The sequence below is a fragment of the Cynara cardunculus genome (assembly GCF_001531365.2).
Source record: "Cynara cardunculus var. scolymus isolate 2C chromosome LG 10, CcrdV1, whole genome shotgun sequence".
In the NCBI taxonomy this organism is placed as follows: Eukaryota; Viridiplantae; Streptophyta; class Magnoliopsida; order Asterales; family Asteraceae; genus Cynara; species Cynara cardunculus.
Genome location: NC_037537.1, coordinates 25,193,935 through 25,214,332, shown reverse-complemented (window position 1 = coordinate 25,214,332; position 20,398 = coordinate 25,193,935). Strand labels below are relative to the sequence as shown.

Here is a 20,398-nt window from a genome sequence, read left to right as displayed (position 1 = left end):
ATATATATATATATATATATGTATGTATATGGCAAAGAGGACAGAAACCATCAGAATGACTTTCATGTGCATATTATGCTGATAAATGGTTACTAAGGTGTCCTTCGGTTTTTTATTTTTTAGCGGTTTTCCCCGAACCTGACCCTATATGTCTATATGTTTAGGTATGTATCAATGTATGCCTATATACATATATATCAGAGATTGAATTATGTTGTTTTAATCCAGGTATCAAACACAGGGGTGAAGAACAAGGTTCCTTCAATAGGAAAGGCACACTTGAATCTGGCTGAATTTGCTTCTTTTCTCCAAGAAAAAGAATTTCAGCTCAACATTCCTCTCATCATTTCATGTGGATCCACAGATCCTCAACTCTCTCTCCATGTATGTACCATAACATAATCTTACTTATGATAAAGATGTCTGTGCAAATTAATCTGTCTGTAATAGATCGTGAAGGTTCTTGTTTGGAAGGGTTTTCTTATAGATGGAAGGATCGTGTTTTTTAATTGAGAGGGACAAGTGTGGAAAAAAAAAACTTGGCTTTCTGCATTAAGCTCCCCCTTAGAAATTTACTGAATAACTATTTTTTGTATCATTAAGTCATTACCAAACAATCATGTATAGTCAACCGAATAAGCTGTGAGCCTCATTAAATTCATTAAGCTGCTAACAGACATGCCTTTAATCTCTTATATGTGCATTCTTAGTCTTTGAGGCATATGGTGATGCAGATATCACTTGGTTTGAAGGAGATGAGAGCCGAGTCAATGCAGAGTCAAAGTCAAACATCGGAAACTTCATCGGAAGACCATTCCGCACTTAAAGCAGGGTTAAGAAAAGTTAACATCTTTAAGGAGTATGTGTCGATTAAAAGAGGTAAAAAAGCCGCTCATGTAGATGATCATGAAACCAGGAGTGATGACGGTGATGTTTCCAATCTTGATGAATCTGGAGAAGGTATTCGGAAGTCGTTTAGCTATGGCACGTTGGCATATGCAAATTGGAGCGGAGGGTCTCTTTTTGAGGACGATGTTTACTATCGTAACCACAAATCGGATGCCGATTGCTCGCCAGAAGAGGATTCGACTGCTTCGGTTTCTGAAACGTACGTAGTTCAGAATCACAGACGTAGCATTTTACCATGGAAGAAGAGGAAATTGAATTTCAGATCACCAAAAGCTAAGGGTGAGCCATTGTTAAAGAAGGGTTATGGTGAAGAAGGCGGAGATGACATCGACTTTGACCGCCGGCAACTCAGCTCCGATGAATCTCTTCTTGGGGTGAAATCTAAGTCCGATGAAGACTCATGCGTGAACCGACGTTCGGTATCTGAGTTTGGGGACGATAGTTTTACTGTCGGGAATTGGGAACCGAGGGATATAATCAGTCGTGATGGGTGTATGAAGCTTCAGACACATGTCTTCTTTGCTTCCATCGATCAACGGAGTGAGCAGGCGGCCGGAGAGGGTGCTTGTACCGCCCTCGTGGCGGTGATTGCTGATTGGTTCCAAAACAATCGCGATCTCATGCCAATTAAGTCGCAATTCGATTCTCTCATCAGAGAAGGATCATCAGAGTGGAGGAGCCTCTGCGATGACGAAATTTACATGGTCCGCTTTCCCGACAAGCATTTTGATCTCGAAACTGTCCTTGAAGCCAAGCTACGCCCTCTCGCCGTAATCCCAGGAAAATCCTTTGTCGGTTTTTTCCATCCCGATGAAGCCGACGAGGGTAGTTTTGACTTTTTGCATGGAGCAATGTCGTTTGATAACATGTGGGACGAAATTAGTCGTGAATCAGAGGCTTCTAGCAATGGCGAAGCTAAGGTTTACATAGTGAGCTGGAACGACCACTTCTTCGTGTTGAAAGTTGACTCAGAGGCATACTACATTATCGACACTTTAGGAGAACGGCTATTCGAAGGGTGCAATCAAGCTTATATCTTGAAATTTGATCAAAACTCAGCAATATTCAAACTGCCCGCCTCTGCTTCCAGTGAGCGGAATCCGGCAGCTGAACAACTTGGCGATTCCGAGGGCTCCGTGGAAAAAACGACAGAGGAAAACGACATTATTTGCTGCGGGAAAGAGTCTTGTAAGGAGTATATCAAGAATTTCTTGGCTGCCATTCCTATAAGGGAACTGCAAGCAGATATCAAGAAAGGTTTGGTTTCTTCTTCTACTCCACTTCATCACAGGCTACAAATCGAATTTCACTACACGCGGTCACCACCACCGGCACCGGCCGCTGTGGATGGTGATCCGGTGACTGCCACATCAGCACCGGCAACTGTGGTCGTTGCTACATAGAGGAAATGTGAGTTTGTAGGGCTAAAGTCTTGAACTTTGTTGTCTAAGGTTCTTGTTGTTTACTGTTTTAAGAGTAAAAATCATAATTTTCTTGAATGTTTCTAGGGGTATATATGTAAATGGGGTTTAAAGTCTTTGACTTTATGTGTTGACTTGTAAAAACCAAACTGTCTATATGTCTAACTTCTGATCTTTAATCTATTTAATGAAATCTTTTTTATGGTGTAATGACTTGTACCGTTATATAAGCCTGTTCCACCTTGTTTCATAGGACGGGGATGGAACACGTTTGTTCTACTATGTTCTTGTATGTTTCACATAAAAGTCCTATCAAACATAAAACAATGATTCTTATTCTGTTCTATCATTTTCAATGTACTAAAAGCACACTTAAAAAAAGGCCTACCCTTTTCATTTCTCAACTTTCTTGCTTCAATGGTGAGTTCTTTTTCATGCTATAATGACTTGTACTTCATGCATCAACAATTCGTACATTAAGCATATAGTCCAAAAAGGCTATTACCCTTGTAAGTTTTCAAGACATTCTTCAACTTTTCGGTTCCAAAAGGTGTGGTTAGTGTCTGTATTCCCTCCATTTTGTCGATATATGATTTCAGTTCAAAACTTTTATGCATTAAAAGTTGCACGTTAATTTATAGCTCGAAAAAAGACACCTTTTTGAGCTCCCAATATGTTATTCAACTTTAAAGGTTGTGGGTAATGCCCATATGATCACAAGAAGCAACTTTTGGATTCCAAATTCCAAATTGAGGGCAATTGGAATTTCTAGGGTTCTTGATTTTGGTGATGATTGATATTAATGGGTATGGAGATATGTTAAAGTTTGGGTGTAAAGTGAGCATTTTACTTGAGATGTTGGTGATTGTGCATGTGGAAAGATTCTTTCACTTTTGTATGGGGAAAAATCCCAAGCAACCTCCCATTTTGATTCTTTTGTGCCATTTTTGTCAATTGATGTGTTGAAGAACAAGTTCTTTTTGGTAACCTGGTCAATCTATGAGTATTGACCAATCATTCGGGAGACGATAAATGGTCTTTTTAAGTCATCACATGTGAATCTCCATGACCACAAGAGCTTTGATGATTTAAGACCATTTATGGTCTCCCAGATGATTTGGAACAGATAACACGTATTTATAAGAGGTTTGAAACCTAATTGGACTTTCGTACTGATTTATAGAGGGATGCTATCTTTCTTGGTGGAGAGAGTAGATCCAAGGCAAAAAGGGAATCTCGAGATTGGATCTAGACCGTAGAATCATTTGTATGGTGCTGAAACATGATTTTATACTTAACGACTATGAGTAGCTAACAATTGAGATACATAACATATCATGCCCTGAGCCACCGCCCTCTTCGCCCCAACGCTAGGGCCACCCTTGTGGTAACGTCTGGACTTTAACCAAGGAAAGAGATTTCCACTACATCCTGAGTCTTAACCGGTGTGGAACAATCAATGCCAAAAACCTGTCAAGCTATGAATCAAATCGAATATGATCACTTTTGATTGATTTAAGACAATCTGGTCAAAAGTTCACAAACGAATTGATTCATTTTGATTTACGATTTCTAAATCAAACATAATAAAGTTGAGAATAATTCATTTGGTGAAATTTGAGTAAAAGATTGATTATCTGCAACTTCTACCTGTTCCTTGGAATCAGATGTGAGGAGGCATCTTAGATCTGACTCAGAGGCTGAGGCTGAGGCCGAGGCTAACGAAAAAGTGTAATATGAAACAATATTTATTTACTAAAATGATTAAATTTTATTTACTCGAAAAATGTACACAATCATTATAGACATACGAGTCATCATCGACCCGTTACACTCGAACCATATAACATGAGACAAAACCAGAACCGACACGTAGCAAGCCATTGACAATCTCGAACACAATAGACACGTGATGATCTATAAATACATATGTAGACGTAAAAACGAACTCAACTGTTGGCCACTCCCTCGGAGTCGAAGAAGCCAATGCTGAAATCAAACTTGATGCATGTCAGCTCGTTTTTGTTACCGTCTTGCATCTTCAACGAAAGTGTGTATGAACCCTGTATTTGTATTCATCAGATCACACTTCATCTTTTTGGATGCGTTTGGTATTCAAGACATAACAACATTCAGCTTTTGGTATGACATAACTGGACAGGACAAAACAGATGAAACGACCAATTTATCCTTAACAAGTCGTTTATATATTTTGATTAATTATGTAATTTATTAAATTATAATAAAATAAATATTTTTTGTAACAAAATACATCATTAGAAAGTTTTCGTCGAACACGTACCAAACGCAGCCGTTTATCTCCACAAGATAAAGAATTTGTTTTGAGAAATACTTACAGGGGGAGCGAATGCGGGTAAGAATTGCGAGTGAGAGATTGCAAAGTCACCGGCAGGAACAGGGCAAGATGTTTTGTCACAGAGGTCGCCCGTCTCACTATACACACCCCATCCAAAGTAAGCAACATCGATCACCACTTTCCCTCCAGATTTTGGTTTCTCTGAATTACAAAATCAATGTAAATGTGCCTAATATTGTAACAGCATTTGTAAGCTTATTTACCAAAAAAGTGGGACCCACGAGGTCCATGGACAAACAAAACAAGATTCATGTGCAGTTACACGCAGAATGTGGCTTTTTTTTTTGTCCGGAGCTTTTTCACTATCTGGCCAAAAAGCTCCCATTTTTCGAAGCAGGGGAATAAGTGTCGAGTATTTACATTTGCAACGATGAAACCAATTGATCAAGAGGGATATCGACATTCATGTATAGTTGTTTTCTAATGGGGTTTCAGCACTTGTAATATCTTTTGGTTCATTTTAGCTGATGGCAACATGTGAGGGATAAAACCCTTGTTTCCGTATATCACTCGTGGATGTAAAGGAAACAACTGATTTTCGGTGAAAAATTAAGTTTATGAAGGAGTCAAAGCATGGCCATTCTGTATGCATTTCAGAAACCCATGTTATTCTTTAAGTTCAGATTTAGGGGCCATTTACCAAATGTTTATTGGGTAAGTGTTTACTGGATGTCATTTGCCTTACCGGATGAGCATAAAACAAGGACTAAGAATCTTACCTGATAAGAGCCGTAACATGGTTCAAGAATCTTACCCGGTAAGAGGCATAACATTGTTCAAGAATCTTACTGGTAAGAGGCATGACATGGTTCAAGAGTCTTACACAGTTAGAGGCATGACATGGTTCAAGAATCTTATCCGGTAAGCGTTTACCGGGTAAAAACATGTATCAACAATCCATTTCGATGGCCAAGAATGTTACAAATAAGGTAAGTAGAGGTGATGACTCTTGCAGGTAAGCGCTTACCTAATAAGCGCTTGGTAAACGGCCCTTTAGTTGTTCCAAATGACTCTTGTTACACTCTACGTCTTAAATCTTGAACTCAGAAACAGTAAAACAACCAAAATAGATAAAATTACGAGCAGTGCATCTTGCAAAGCAAATCCAAGTATGGATGCAAAAAGTTCAACCTCTGTTGTTAATTAACAAAAAAGAAACCTACCTGTATATGCAGAAATAGTGAAGGAGGTCTCTGTGCCTCTGGTTATTGGGTCAGGAGTGATCACAACTCCACTGACCTTGATGGCATACTCTTTCTTCTTATCTGCATATGTATTATCATTAAAACGTTAATATTCCACTAAAACACACAACTATAAACAAGTATCTAACTGGAGAGCAAGACTCCATGTCACATTAAAGTGTTCAGCCCATAAACTTTAACCAACTCGTAAAAAGATCATTGATTTCAAAAGCAGAAGGAGATATGATAAAACTCGAACAAGACTTGAAACTTCATACTCCCCCCATTCCACATGAAGGAGATATGCTTTGATGCCAAACGATTTCCTTATAACCTCCAAATTAAGTTAATTTCAACTTCTGAATAAGTCATTGAACTAATGATCTGATGCATTAGCAGTGGTGCATCAATGGATTTGACCGCAAAAAGTGTTGGTTTTGAGATTCTATTAGAAGGCTAGAAATTACTAGAGATAACTACTACTTATTGCTTTCAACGCGAGTGAACTCTCTCTATTCTTAATGCAATTTCGCCCCCACCGTAAGTGCTTTGGGATTTGACGAATCGCTTCTCAAGATACAATGAAGCAATGTATGTGGATTGACTATCAACACCGCACTAGTGATGATTATCCCGGTTGAACTATTGAGGGGTTAAGGATTTCAAGAAGCCTAAAAAGTGCAATTCTATAGCAAGACACTCTTAGGTTAATCTGGTATATGAAAAGTAGTCATTTTTGGTGTGTAAGGTAGATATATATAGGTTTATGTGACAGCCCTTCAAACTGCTGCAATTTCACGGTTTATGTGACAGTTTCTAGGATTCACGATGGTTTGAGCCGTCGCAACTATTCCAACAGTCACCATAAAAGCCAACTGTCGCTAACTACCAACTTGAAGCGCCGTATCTGTTGATCCAGACACAACTGTCACTTTGGTAGCGTTTGGTACACAGACATGATTGGACACGACAAAACTGGACAAGACAAGAGGGTAGGACTGTATAGGACTGAACTGGACATGACAAGTGTATGTCTGGTGTTTGGTACGACTACGACTGGACGAGACAGAACTAGACAAGTTATCCCCAAAAGTTATTTCATGATTTTTAAGATTACATAACAGTTATAACCAACACAAATAAAGTAAATAATTAAATAATTTAATTTATAAATATTTTTACACAATTTTCATATAAATGAATACACATATATATAATGGTAACAAATTTCAATGAAATTTTTTATATAATTGATGGTAGTAATAGCGGTGGTGGAGGTGTTGGTGGCCGACGGTAGTAGTGGCGATGGGCGGGTGGTGGTCGGTGGCCGACGGTGGTTATGGAGGTAGAGGTAGTGGTGGTTGGTGGACGACAGTGGTTATAGAGGATGTGAAGATGGTGGATCGTGGTGGTGGTGGCGATTGACAACGGTGGAGGAGGTAGTTGTGGCTGATGTGGTGAAGATAGTGATGGTGGTGGTTATGGTTATGGTGGAGGTGAGGTGGCAATGGACGGTGGTAATCGATGGTCGACGGTGGTTGTGGAGGTCGTGAAGGAGGAGTTGAAGGTGGCCAACGGTGGTAGTGGAGTTGGTCGGTGGTGGTTGTAGAGGTGGCAATGGACATAGGTGGTCAGTGGTCGATGATGGTTGTGGAGGTCATGGAGGACGTTGTTGCGGTATGTAGAAGGAGTTGGAGGTGGGCAATGGTGGTAGTGTTGGTGGTCGGTGGCTGATGGTGGTTGTAAAGGTGGCAATAGACGGTGGTTGTGGAAGTGGTGAAGGAGGTTGTAAAGGTGGCAATAGACGGTGGTTGTGGAAGTGGTGAAGGAGGTTGTTGTAGTAGAGGAGAAGTTGGAGGTGGCGAACGGTGGTGGTGGTCGGTGGTCGACTATGGTAGAGGTGGCGATAGACGATGGTGGACAGTGGTTGTGGAGGCGGCCGAAACTAGCGGTGATGACCATTAAAACAAATACCATATTAAGCTTATATATCAAACTAGGGCAGATTAATAATATTTTAGTTTATGTTTCATTCTTGTTCCACCTATTTTGCTAGAACAAGAAAAAACTTATTTTGTTTCATGTTGTCCAACTTTGTCATAGTTCTTGTCCTTGTCTCATGTCATGCCAAATATGAAACAGTGAATTTGGTTTTGCCATAGATGTCTTGTCCTATCCCGTCTGGTCCATGTACCAAGCACAACCTTAACGAACCAGTTTTGAAACGTCACAACAGTTCCAAAGTGCGCCATCATTGTGGAGCTCCATCATTTCTAATATATTAAATTAATATATAGAAGGATTAAGGGTGCGTTGCACCCTTGTGGAGCCCCTGTCCTTTGCACTCAGCTAGTTGCCTTCTTAGCCACCAGCCCTTCAAGTTGCCTATCTCATTCATATAGGAAGTACTACTTTCAGATATCTTTTATCATTTCTAATATATTAATTAATATATGGAAGAATGTTTCCACTTAGGTTACATTACATTCTTTCTCTTGTATGTGAGACAAGGTGAAACCTAACGAAATGAGCTTTTTTTCCCTAAAGACTCAGGACCCAGAATAAATAAAGGGTTGTTTACTAAACGTTTACCCGGTAAGTATTTATAGGGTAATTTTTCTAACCGGATGAACATGTAAAGGACCAAGAATCTTACCCGGTAATAGCGATGATAAGGATGGAGAGTCTTTTCGGGTAAGTGAGGGTGACGACTCTTACCCGGGTAAATTGTTGTATATGATACGTTTTGATGTACTATAATCTAATCCCATAAAATAAATTATAGTGTTGACTCCTAACATTAAGCACTACTTACCGGGTAAGCATTGAGGTGAAAAGCCCTCAAGACTTAGAATATTATTTTGAAAATTTCCAAACAAAAAGGACATGGTTTGCTGAGCCATCCAAACAAGCTAAGGATACGACAATTGCTGGTGTAAAATTAGCAACTAAATCCATATCGATTCGGGAATTGAGAAAACCTAGGTTTAATATCAAATCAGATGACTACTTCCCAAATCCAAGATCAAGTATGTGCAGATTTCCAATCCAACACTCTCGGAACAAAACCAAAAACTAAAAGCTCAAAAAAACCAAAAATCTGAATAACAATGTATCATAAAATCGAAATCAGCAAGTGATTCGACGATCTATCACATCAAAACATGCAGAATTTGAGATGCTTAAATCGCAGAAAACTTGAACCGGAAGTAAAAAAACTCACTGCAGTATTTGAAATCAGTGGCGTAGATGGAAGGTGCGATGATGAAGAGAGAATAAAGAAGCACGATGAAGATCTTGCTTTGAATTCCTTCCATTGGATTCTTCAATCTGAGAGTGAGATGAACAAAAAGCGATAATGTCATCAGTAGACAGACTAGAGATGATATTTGTTGTACGTAGCTTAAAAAGGTTTATTTGCTATTTGGTCCTCAATATTTAGAGTTAATATAATTTCTGCCCCACGGGTTTATTTGCTATTTGCTTCTTTTTTTTTCTTTTTTCTTTTTTGAAGTAACAACAATTAAGAAAAAAGTTCCAAGACGTCAATAAGTACAATTATTGTTACTGTGATTTATATTTTGCTTTGAAAATGGTCCATAATCACTAACTCCGTTAAAATTATTTGTTAAGTAACAACATTTTGATCTTTTCACCCTTAATTACTATTTTCCTATTAAAAAAATAAATTATATTAATATATTATATATCAATACATATACAGACACTCCCGATCCCATTGATTTTACTGATGACCCTCACCCCCTCCCTTTCTTTTCCCACTGAGCATCGTTGCACCACCTCCATCATCCCTCTTCCATGAACCACCTGTGAAGTTTTTGCGTTTGGATCGAAGGGATGTAGATTTATGGTTGAATACGATGAATCAGTCAAATCACTGTTGATATTGTTGAAGATGAAAAAACAGTCAAAGGGTTGTTGGTTTCTTGGGGGCAAATAGAAAATCATCAACGAGAAATTCTTCTGTGTGAATAATGTCTGAAGCCATCAAAGATTCAAAGCATAACCGATCGATTGTAGAGGCTTGAAGCTAACGAAGAAACATCTCGTTTTTTTCACAATAACGCCACTAGTTCATCAATGGGTGTGGCATCAAAAGGTTTATTTTGTTGTCTGATTGGGATTTGGCAAATGTCCATCGAAAGCTTTTGTTCACAATAGTGCCCCTGGTTTTTTACTCTAATTGGGATTTTGCCAATATGATACATTGCATTTTAATGTCATCTAACTCCTCTCGTTTAGGTTGAATTTTGATTTAGGTTTTATATTTGGAATTGATTTAGGTTTCAGATTAAAAGAACGGAAAATGTAATTTAGAGCTGGAACAAGAGAGAACAGATAACAAAGATCTGTGATATGCATAAATAAAATACGAGAAAACAACAGAGAGAAACAACGCTATAGACTAAAACGAAACATCCTCGAACCGTAGAAAAAACCAAAAACGACATGTTATAAATATGGTAAAATAAACCGAACAAAATATTAATTACAATTATACCCTTGGGTTTTTTAGTTTGATTGAAGCATTGGGCAAGCAAGAACCGGGTTCTTCCCAAATAGAAGAAAAGAACTAATATATATGCTTTGGTTGACTCGGATGATTACGAATATTACCTTTTACTCCAGGGCTTTTTGGTAATTGTACAAAAAGAAATTTCACAAAAAACCCTTTTTAGATCTTCCATTAAAAAAAAACTTTTTGTTTGGAGATCATAAAAAAAATATATATATAATAATAATTAACACAAAATTTTATATGATAATTAATTGTAAGTACTTGAAAAATCAAAATAAATGAATTGCTTTTGAATTTGAATAATTATTCCCAAGAAAAAGAACAAGAAATTATTTGCAAAAATACTATACAAATGTATCAATCCGACTATCGTAAAGTTAGTCGGATTAATAAGATCGATTCAGTTTCGAACCAATCAACTATGTGTCATTGTGAGCGGGACGACTTCGGCCAACGGGGTCGCGAGAGGTGTCGGAATCGGAGATGTTCGACAATTCGGACACGTCGGGTTCAGCCGCAGCCACGGATCAACACACTTGACGTGAAAAAGATGACCGCAATCCGGAAGTTGTCTAAGCAAGTCTCTCCCTTTATAATCCGCTAAACAAATCGAACAACATGAAGAGCCCGAGTCTTTTCGTTTGGTCTTGACATCAGAATAAACCACAACTGGGTAGCTCAATAGGGTCGCCTCATCAAGACCCATGTCCACCGTGCAATGGGATGAGTCGGGTTGTCTGTTGATCATGCCGCCACCGCTCCTCCGCCGCCGGAGATTAGAAGGTGGTGACGAGGGTTGTATACTTCTTGTACAATAGTAAGAAGCCAAGGTGATGGTTATGATGAGTAAAAGTATGCCGAATGAGATTCCGATACCGTACCCAAAACCACCGATGTTTTGTGAGCCAAGAAAGCCACCGGAGTCGGTCGCCGGAGCCGCCGTGGTGTTCATGTTTTGATCAGGGAAATATGAGAATGGGGTTTTGGTGGGCCATTTTTGTGGGTTGTAAGGAAGGGAGGTTGATGGAAAGGTCAACGGTTAGCGTATATATGATGGGGATGGATGTGTACAAGGCAAGTGAGATTGGAAAATAATTTATACAAAATATATTAAAAAATGAGGGGGTGAAGTGTCATTTCTCTAACTAATCATTACTAAACAATAAATAAATCTTATAAAATAAGTTATTATAATATCATCAAACATCAATAAATATATATATATATATATATATATATATGGAGAGGGAGAGAGAGAGAGAGAGAGAGGTGGAAGTTCAAACGAGAACACCTTCATTTTATAAAAAACGCAATAACATTCTCATCACATGTGATAATATGCGTGAGGGGATCTTGTGATGTGCGGACGACGTGTTCTACGACTAAGGTCGCGTCAAAGGTTGTATGAGTCTATGATTTAACATCACATGTGATGGTCTTGATGGATTATGGTATCATATCAACAACAATCTTATTACATGTGATAATACTTATGAATGGTCTTAGTGGTGTAAGGACGACTTGGCCCACAACCAATATTGCATTGAAAATCGTCTGCGTCTCTGATTTGGTATCATATGTGTATCATATGTGATGGAATAATAATATCACATGTGATTGTCTATATTAAAAAAGTGTTCTTGCTTTCTCATAAAATGAATGTATTATCGTTTTAACCTTTCCCTATATACACACACATATACCATTTAATTCTAACAAAATATATAAACTAATTTAACGTCCAGTTTAATAAATATTTGATTTTATTTTGTTTTCTTAATTTAAAGTCATGGTTATAATTGAGAGTGTAAATGATGCGAGTCGAGTTCAAGTATCAACATATTCAACTCGAACTCGATAACCATTTCTCAAATTCAAGGTCGAACCCGATTTAAAAACTTGCGAGTAGTTAAAAACTAAACTCTACTCGCACTCGATTGCAACTTTTTAAACTTGAACTCGAACTCGAACTCAGGCTCATTTGAAGCTCGAACAAAACTCAAACTCTACTCGAATAAAGTTCGAACTCGAATCAAGCTTACCCGTTGAAATTTATGAAATTTTAAGGTTTTTTTCTTATAAATTATATAACTTAAATGTGTTCTCTTAAATTTTAAAAAACTAAAGATATGATCCTCAAACTTTTTTATAAAAAAAAACAAAGTTACAAACATCATATTTTACCATCTCTCTTTTAATATGAGACAACTTCATCAACACTTCTATGGTTTTTTTTTTTTTTTTTTTTTTTTTTTTTGTATTTTTCAATTATGATTTTAATTAAAAAAATATTGATTAGTTTTTTATTATTAAAAATGTAAAATATTGTTCAAATATCTAAAAATACAAGACATTTATAAAACTAATTATATTTTTAAGACTAAATGATGTATAAAAAAATCGAGTCTCTAACGAGTTTTTTGAGTCTAGTATTGGGTAACTCGACTTGACTCGTTAATATGTTGAGTCGAGTTCAAGTTTAAGTCGAGCCTATTGGAGTCGAGTGGTGACCGAGTCGATCTCGAGTATTTCGCTAGTTGTCTCGTATTATTTACACATCTAGTTATAATAAATGAACCTCATCATCTTCCATATATATTTTAATCATAATTAATGAATCAAAATAATTGTTCATATAAGTGGAAAAACCCCGATAAAAGAACATAAAATAACTTTTATTTAGCGTAATTTTTTACTACCATTAAAGAAAGTGACCAAATCCGGTTATATTTGCAAACTATAATGACCATCTTGTTATTCGGAACTGCAGGGACGATAGGTGTTATTTTCAACAAACCACAAGGACCAAATTGTAGTTTACTCTTTAATAAAAATTATTTATTATTTTCAATTTGTATTTAAATTCATTTTTACTAAAATAAATAAATCAATTTAAAAAGAGATTCGTTTGAAAAACCTCAGAAAACCGTTATAAAATGGATCATAAATAATCCAAAAAATTGATAATATTTAATTTGAGAAAAGGTTTTGTTTGGAATCAAGAAGCATAAAAAAAGGAGGGTGGTATTAATTGCAAGTTATGTCCACGTTCATCCACAAATCCCTCCGACTTAAATTGTCTTTCATTTTCTCTACAATAATATGTTATAAAGTATTTAATAAAAACTTTTAAATATCATTTCTTACATATAAAATACTGTTTATTGATGTATATTACTTAATATTCAATATTACAAGTAATTTTACGTAAGTTCAACTTATTAAAGCTTCATTTTTAAATTCATGCAATTAATTATACATAAATATAATCAAACACATGACAAACTTCCATTTTAAATATAAAAAAATTAACATATAATTAAGATAATCGTTGAATGCTTATAGAATGTTTAATTATTATATTTATAAAAAGTTATATTATTAAACCAAATATAAATTACTTTGTTATTAAATTTAAATTAAATTATAATAAATAATTGAATTAAATGATAACTATTGTGCGAGTATCTTTCTAGTTTTATATATATATATATATATATATGTCAAATCAAATGAGAACTGATTAGTTTGTGGTAACTGTGAGATTCAATCTCAACCACAAATCAACGGATAAATTAGAAARTTAATAATTATGGTAGTTTGAGTTAAAATTATAATTAGAGGATATTTTAGGTATTTTTAAGAAACTCCTCTCTCATCTCTCCGACCTCCAATCTCCGGCCTCCGGTGAAAATTAATTCGACGAGTACCAAGTAATCACAAAGATACACAATGTGATACCCATTGTGATATATTGTGATATCAACTCAAACCTTAAAAACAAAGATGCACAATATGATACTCATTGTAATACACAATGTGATACCCATTGTGATATAATGTGATACTGATTTCACCGGAGGCCGGAGATTGGAGGTCGGAGAGATGATAGAGAGAGAGAGAGAAGTTTTAAAAAAAATATCTAATATGCCCTCTAATTATAATTTTAACTCAAACTACCATAATTATTAATTTTCTAATTTATTCGTTGATTTGTGGTTGAGATTGGATCTCACAGTTACCACAAACTAATCAGTTCTCATTTGATTAGACTCATATATATATATATATATATATATATATATAATCTTTTCCATAATTGGTATCTAAATTTTTAGATCTGTCTTTTATGAAAATATGTTTACACAATCATTATATATTAAACAGAATTGGTGATTTTATTTATGAAAACCAATTAATTGAGTTCTTTATGAAAATAAAGATTTATTTATTATTGTTTAAATATTTATGAATGATTATCAAACTTCATTTATTATTATAAACGTTTAATATTAAAAAAAACAATTAAGATATTTATTAATCGTAATATGGATCGTGAACAGAATCATCGTCCGTAACTCATGTTTCTACCTTTGTTTCCATAGCCTTGATATTTAGGCATATGTTATTTAAATCCATAACATTCTGATCAGTATAAATCCATCTTTTTTCGGTTTGAGAAGGTCATTGATTTAATTAGTAAACCCCATCGATCTCGTATAAATCACAACTGCTCTAAAATGCTCGATCTCGTGCCGAATGCAAAACAAGTCAAGTAAACAATCAATCTATTCAGGTACGATAATTTACAAAGAGCATAAACAAATTTCACACAACACAAAAAGGAAACCGATCCGTAAAAGCTGGTTAAAAGAAACTGTTGTATTGGCTCGTAAGAGAATCCTTGAGGTTTTTGTAGAGACCGAACAACGAGTATTGACGGAGATTTTTTACCTCGTACCATGAGTTGAAAACAGATTCATGCTTATCAGTTCCGGAAAACGCGAGTTGTATTCCGACACTACAATCGACGTTTCCCCCTCGGTTCTTGCAGGTATTAGTCCTCATCGCGCAGTCCTGATTGTTGAGGCACACAAAGTTGCTTTTGCCTGAACACGAAGAACAACTGTCTCTTTTCCAGTATAAGTTCTGTAGCCTGCCCTTTTGGAATTCCAGCACCTGTAATCAAAAGTTACCACCATCTTCGTCATTCACATTGTTCCCTTATCATGGTTTTAGAAATCATTTGAGGCGTAGGCCTTGAAAGGCGCCTCGAGGCGAGGTGGCCTAAAACCGCACCTGAGGCAAGAGGCGGTGTCAAGGCATACGCCTCAGGTGATCTGCTTTAGTAATTGTCTTTTTGGCGGCTTTATAGCAATAGTAGTACTTCTCTTTATAGTATAAGGGGTCGTGTACCAAACGTTTACTCGGGTAAGTGCTTACCGACAAAATTCAACACTAAGCCGTTTACCAAACTCTTATTTGGGTAAGAGCTTACCGACTCATATTGCCTTACCGGATGAATGCAATAAGGACCAAGAATCTATACCTGGTAAGAGCAAGGCAAGGAAAAGAGTGTTATCCGGTAAGTGAGGACGATTGACTCTTAACATGGTAAGCGCTTACCAGGTAAATTGTTGCATACAATGTCGTTTTCGTGAACTAAAATCTTATCAGGTAAGTAAATGATAATGTTGAATATTACCGGTAAGCGCTTACCGGTTAAGTGTTTGGTAAACGGCCCCTAACACTTACTTATCAAGTAATATTTTTGTCCACCAAAAACGATAGCATATACAACAACTTACCTGGTAAGCGCTAACCATGGTAGGAGTCGTCGCCACCACTTACCTGGTAAGACTTTTGGTCCTTGCCTCGCTCTTACTGGGTGAGATTCTTGGTCCTTACCATATTCATCCGGTAAGGTAACGTGATTTGGAAAGTGCTTACCCGGGTAAGCGTTTGGTAAACGATACCTAAAAGTTAAAAGCCCAATGGCCCGCATAAAAAAGTGTGGTTTGACCCTTCTTACTCCAAGCAACCAAATTTTCCGCACCCTCTCAGCCTATCTCAAGTTTTCACTATTTCCTCTGTCAAGAAGCACTGAACCAGCACCCTTAGTAATTTAGTATTATATAATATATATATATATACACACACATATACACATTTGGGGTGTATATATTTACGCCTTGCCTCGTTGAAAGAAAACACCTTGAAGCCCGATTCCGCCTTTTAAAAACTTGTCCCTTATAACCAGTGTTCAAAAAGGCGTATTATGGCGCGATATGGCACAAGACGCATCTCCGCCATTACGAAATGGCCCATAGCGTTTCTGTAAAAAATGGCTCCATGGCGTCTTGAGGTGCGCCATGGTGCCTGTTTTTGGTAATACGTGATCTTTTTCCAAAAAAAAAAAACATTTTTCTTTATTTTTTTCCTTTTTACACTTTTTAACTTTGGATTTTACACTTTTATAAATTTAACTAATCACATCACTCACAGTTTCACAAATTCATAAACGTTACAAATTCACGATTAAAATGAAATTATAAAATTACCTTTCTAAGTTCTAAATTTTAAATATTTAATTGAAAACTTATTTCTATGATAATAATCTATATGATTTTTCTTCTAATATAATTGTACATTTTTTTAATATCATTATCCGATTAGATAATATATAGAAAACATATATCTATATATATAATTCTATATATGACATTCAAATTTGTCGCCTTATGTCACGCCTTAAAACGCCACGTCCTTGCCATGGTGTGTAAGGCTTAAGGCTTGACCTCGCCGCCACGCCACGCCACACCTCACGCCTTTTTGAACCTTGCTTATACGCATTTGGCATGCCCGTATTGGACAGGACTAGACGAGCAAGAGTGAGGTAGGTAGATGAAAAAATTGTAAAAGGATTTAAGGTTTTAATTTGACATGGCTAGTTTAGTAATTTACTAATCTTGCTTCATCGTAGTTTTCGTTCCACCTATTTTGGTGGGACAAGATCTATGCATTTTTATTCCGCTTAGGCCTTTCATGTCCTGATCTATGTTGCGTTAAACATGGGACAACGAGTTTTTGTTTTGTTTTGTTTCGTCTCGTCCTGTGTTAACCTACACACTCTTAAATCTGAATAAGATAGGACTAGGGGGTGACATCCGATGAAACTATGACACCTAATTGGTAGTATTTTATATTGAGCTACTTTCAGGATCGAAAATGTCTTTTTGTACTAAAACGTCTGTGATGTGTCATGATTTCATTGGGTTTCAGAGGGAGGTAGTTGATATGATCTTACCAATGTGAAACTGGTGACGATATATGTGCTGTTTGCAACAAAAGCAGGGATCGATCTTGCAGCATACTTTCTACCAGCAAATGCCACCATATACCCACCAACAGAATCCTGTCAACAAGTCCAAAGCAAGATATTGTCATAATCAACCGTCTCACGATAATTGCAACAATTTTCTTTTATAAACAAGTTATTTGATCTCGAGTTTGAACCCATAAACAAGCTTATAAAGCTTGAATTTTGGGTCATAATGTGTACTAAACGAGAATCGAGCTCGAGTTCGAACATTGATATAATATTCGAGCTTGAGCACTATTTAAAAAAAAATCAATCACAATAACCTAGTAACCAAACCATGTCCTCTAACAAACACCTCCAAGCCTTAAGCTTGCCACTGACCCATTGCCTTTAACTACTTTTATTTTCTTCAATCTTCACAAACACTATTTACATCGAACAACCGGACTTTAAATAAATGGTCGACATTTTGAACGGCATTGCCTTTAACTACTTTTATTTTCTTCAATCCTCACAAACACTATTTATATCGAACAACCGGACTTTAAATAAATGGTCGACATTTTGAACTACCGTACTTGGAATTTCATCATAGACCAACCATCCTACTTGCCAGTATGCAAAAAAGAACACTTGTGCTAGAAATAGTGATTTTGGATCAATTTTACCATGCATCAAAAGATTCCACTCTAGTTGCTCATGTGGCCAAAAAAGGATGAGGGCTCAACATCTCAAACCATCATATCATCACAAACCAACCATCTAGTTATGAAGATGCAAAATAGACACATTCAACTTTACCAGAAATGGTGATTTTGGGCAACTTTGTATCAGCAGATAATAATTTAACTTTAACTGCTGATGTGACAAAACATTTAACCCAAATCATACCTGTGACAATGTACTAAATGTTATATGACCAACTCATCTCTTTCTATATCCAACTTCTCTATTGATTAGCAAAACTTAGAAGTTTCCTCATTTTGAGCCTCCACCGCAAAACTGAAGCTGACAAGGGACGGGACAAGATGTCCATCGTGGTGCTTGAATTCCAATAAATGTAGAATCTATCGTCAATTTGATGGTCTTAAAGCATAACTAGAATCTCTATGTTCAATTTTCCAATAGTACCCCTTACTAGCTTCAATTGCATGATGGAGATTAAGAATTGGAGCAATCCCTAATTTATGTATAGTCAACAGTGCAGCAAGAGATAGAGGATGATCAGTTGATGCCATAAGTGCATTTTGGTACTTTACTATGGGTAGACTGATGGTAGATGCAATTTCACCTATTTTTGGCGACATCGACAGAAACCCCAAGTAAAAAATCATCCAAATCATTATTTCTAGCAACATTTACTGCTTTTCTGAACTTTAGCAACGACGATGGCTGGCTAGCAACAATGATCCAACTACAATGGTTTAAAATATTGATCACTCCTTTTCCTTCTGTCTAATGTGCAACCATAGTTAGATCATTTAACCCGTTAAAGATGATGTCCAAGTCACTATTTCTTTCTAGCAACATTCGGTTATGTTATGCATTTTCACAAGAAAATGATTGGTTTGCAAAGAAAAGCCAAGTATGAACGTTTAAAATGTTGATCACCCAGTCATATGCAAACACCTATCATTACTCATTAGTCACATGAAATGGATCATGAAGCTCTCTTAAAGTCTGCTAGATCTCTTCGACAAATTACTTGTCAAAGAAAGCCATGTACATTTATCCAACTCTAACTTTTACGCAAGTCTCGGTATTCATCCATATTGCAACTTATATTCTTTAGATCTCCCAGTTTCCAGTCCCTTATCTGGGTTAACCACCTATGAACCAAACCAAACCAAACCAAACACAAAACCAAAACCAATTTGCTTCTATTCCTTTCAAGAGTTGGTACCAAGAGTAACAAGCAAGCAGAAACAGATGCAGAACAATGTTGTGGGCCTGTTTTATCTTTTATAGTCTTTTATAAAACGTCAGCAATCAAATAAGACAAGATGTTCATCATTTCAGGAGTTACTTTTAAGGCAGGGCAAGAAAAAATTGTAGAAACCAAGCAAGTTAGCCATTTCTGCTTAGTGATACCTATCAATGATGGTGAGTAATGATCAGTAGATGCTTAATATGAATTACTACCACCCTAGGTCTCACTTTTATGTGATGATGTCATAAATCATATGAAGAGAAACAAAAAACATCAAATAGTTGTGCAGAATTGTTCTCAAGTTTCCTCAAAGGGCCACGTGACTTGGACGAATTACCCTCTCCCCCTAAATAATGTGTCATCTAGAGCACATTGTTCTCATCAATTGAACAGGCCAATTACAGATCCAATATCAATCTATTTACACAAAATTATCATAATGAAATAAACAAAAGTGAGAAATTACCGGCGAAAAGCTACTGCTGTTGACTGTAAGGAGAGAGATCTCATCCACCTTAGGGCGAAAAACAGAGAGCTGCGAGTTCGAAGAAGACAGAGATAGCCTCCTATCGCAAGGTGACAATTGGACCGAGCTGTTGAAGAAAAACGCAGTCCTTGCCGCAAAAGCGATTCCGAAGGTGAAACCGTCCGACTCCTGTACAGTGGTATCAGCGCACGGCGAGAAGACGTGGTTGTTGTCGCTGCTCGATTCGACCAAATACGGCGTCGTGGAGAGGAATGTTACGGCGGCGATGAGTAGAATCGAAGTAACCGGAATCGCCATAGCCACAGCGAATATGGTTTAACGTCTAACGATGTTGACTCTCTCGTTTTGAACGTTTTGTGCTTTTGAAGCTTCGGGTAAATTCATGCCGTTAGATCTTTAGCCTAACGATCGTCCATTGGAATACAGCGAAGCTGTTATGCGTTGGAAT

At 36.7% G+C, this 20,398-nt stretch overlaps 4 protein-coding genes across 4 annotated transcripts in view; 1 reads left to right on the top strand and 3 right to left on the bottom strand.

Moving 5' to 3' along the window:
- The window catches only part of LOC112519387, a 3,276-nt gene extending 749 nt beyond the window's left edge, over window positions 1–2,527 (top strand). The window contains exons 2-3 of the mRNA XM_025127467.1: window positions 229–384; window positions 735–2,527. Coding sequence (XP_024983235.1) covers window positions 229–384; window positions 735–2,312 — 1,734 coding nt within the window. The 3' untranslated portion in view covers window positions 2,313–2,527. The remainder of the gene's footprint in view (window positions 1–228; window positions 385–734) is intronic.
- Window positions 2,528–4,077: 1,550 nt separating this feature from the next.
- Window positions 4,078–9,258, bottom strand: LOC112519389 (putative phosphatidylglycerol/phosphatidylinositol transfer protein DDB_G0278295). The gene is made up of 4 exons (XM_025127469.1): window positions 9,115–9,258; window positions 5,871–5,972; window positions 4,688–4,848; window positions 4,078–4,393 (listed from the first exon to the last, which is right to left on the bottom strand). Exons 1-4 carry the CDS (start codon window positions 9,254–9,256, stop codon window positions 4,280–4,282), a joined length of 519 nt encoding a protein of 172 aa, XP_024983237.1. The 5' UTR covers window positions 9,257–9,258; the 3' UTR covers window positions 4,078–4,279.
- Window positions 9,259–10,815: 1,557 nt separating this feature from the next.
- Window positions 10,816–11,383, bottom strand: LOC112519388 (RING-H2 finger protein ATL70-like). The gene has a single exon (XM_025127468.1). The coding sequence runs from the start codon at window positions 11,381–11,383 to the stop codon at window positions 10,847–10,849; it is 537 nt and encodes a 178-aa protein (XP_024983236.1). The 3' UTR covers window positions 10,816–10,846.
- Window positions 11,384–14,921: 3,538 nt separating this feature from the next.
- Window positions 14,922–20,353, bottom strand: LOC112519539. Its single transcript, XM_025127728.1, has 3 exons — window positions 19,930–20,353; window positions 17,519–17,626; window positions 14,922–15,390 (listed from the first exon to the last, which is right to left on the bottom strand). Exons 1-3 carry the CDS (start codon window positions 20,245–20,247, stop codon window positions 15,079–15,081), a joined length of 738 nt encoding a protein of 245 aa, XP_024983496.1. The 5' UTR covers window positions 20,248–20,353; the 3' UTR covers window positions 14,922–15,078.
- Between the last annotated feature and the right edge of the window lie 45 nt (window positions 20,354–20,398).

Coding starts and splice junctions, on each gene's coding strand:
- LOC112519389 (XM_025127469.1), bottom strand. CDS start 9,256: ATGACATTATCGCTTTTTGTTCATCTCACTCTCAGATTGAAGAATCCA. Junction 5,973..9,114: donor CACTGATTTCAAATACTGCA/GTGAGTTTTTTT, acceptor ATACATATGCAG/ATAAGAAGAAAGAGTATGCC. Junction 4,849..5,870: donor CACTATTTCTGCATATACAG/GTAGGTTTCTTT, acceptor TTTGTAATTCAG/AGAAACCAAAATCTGGAGGG.
- LOC112519388 (XM_025127468.1), bottom strand. CDS start 11,383: ATGAACACCACGGCGGCTCCGGCGACCGACTCCGGTGGCTTTCTTGGC.
- LOC112519539 (XM_025127728.1), bottom strand. CDS start 20,247: ATGGCGATTCCGGTTACTTCGATTCTACTCATCGCCGCCGTAACATTC. Junction 17,627..19,929: donor ACAGCAGTAGCTTTTCGCCG/GTAATTTCTCAC, acceptor ACTTGTTGACAG/GATTCTGTTGGTGGGTATAT. Junction 15,391..17,518: donor TCGTCACCAGTTTCACATTG/GTAAGATCATAT, acceptor TTTTGATTACAG/GTGCTGGAATTCCAAAAGGG.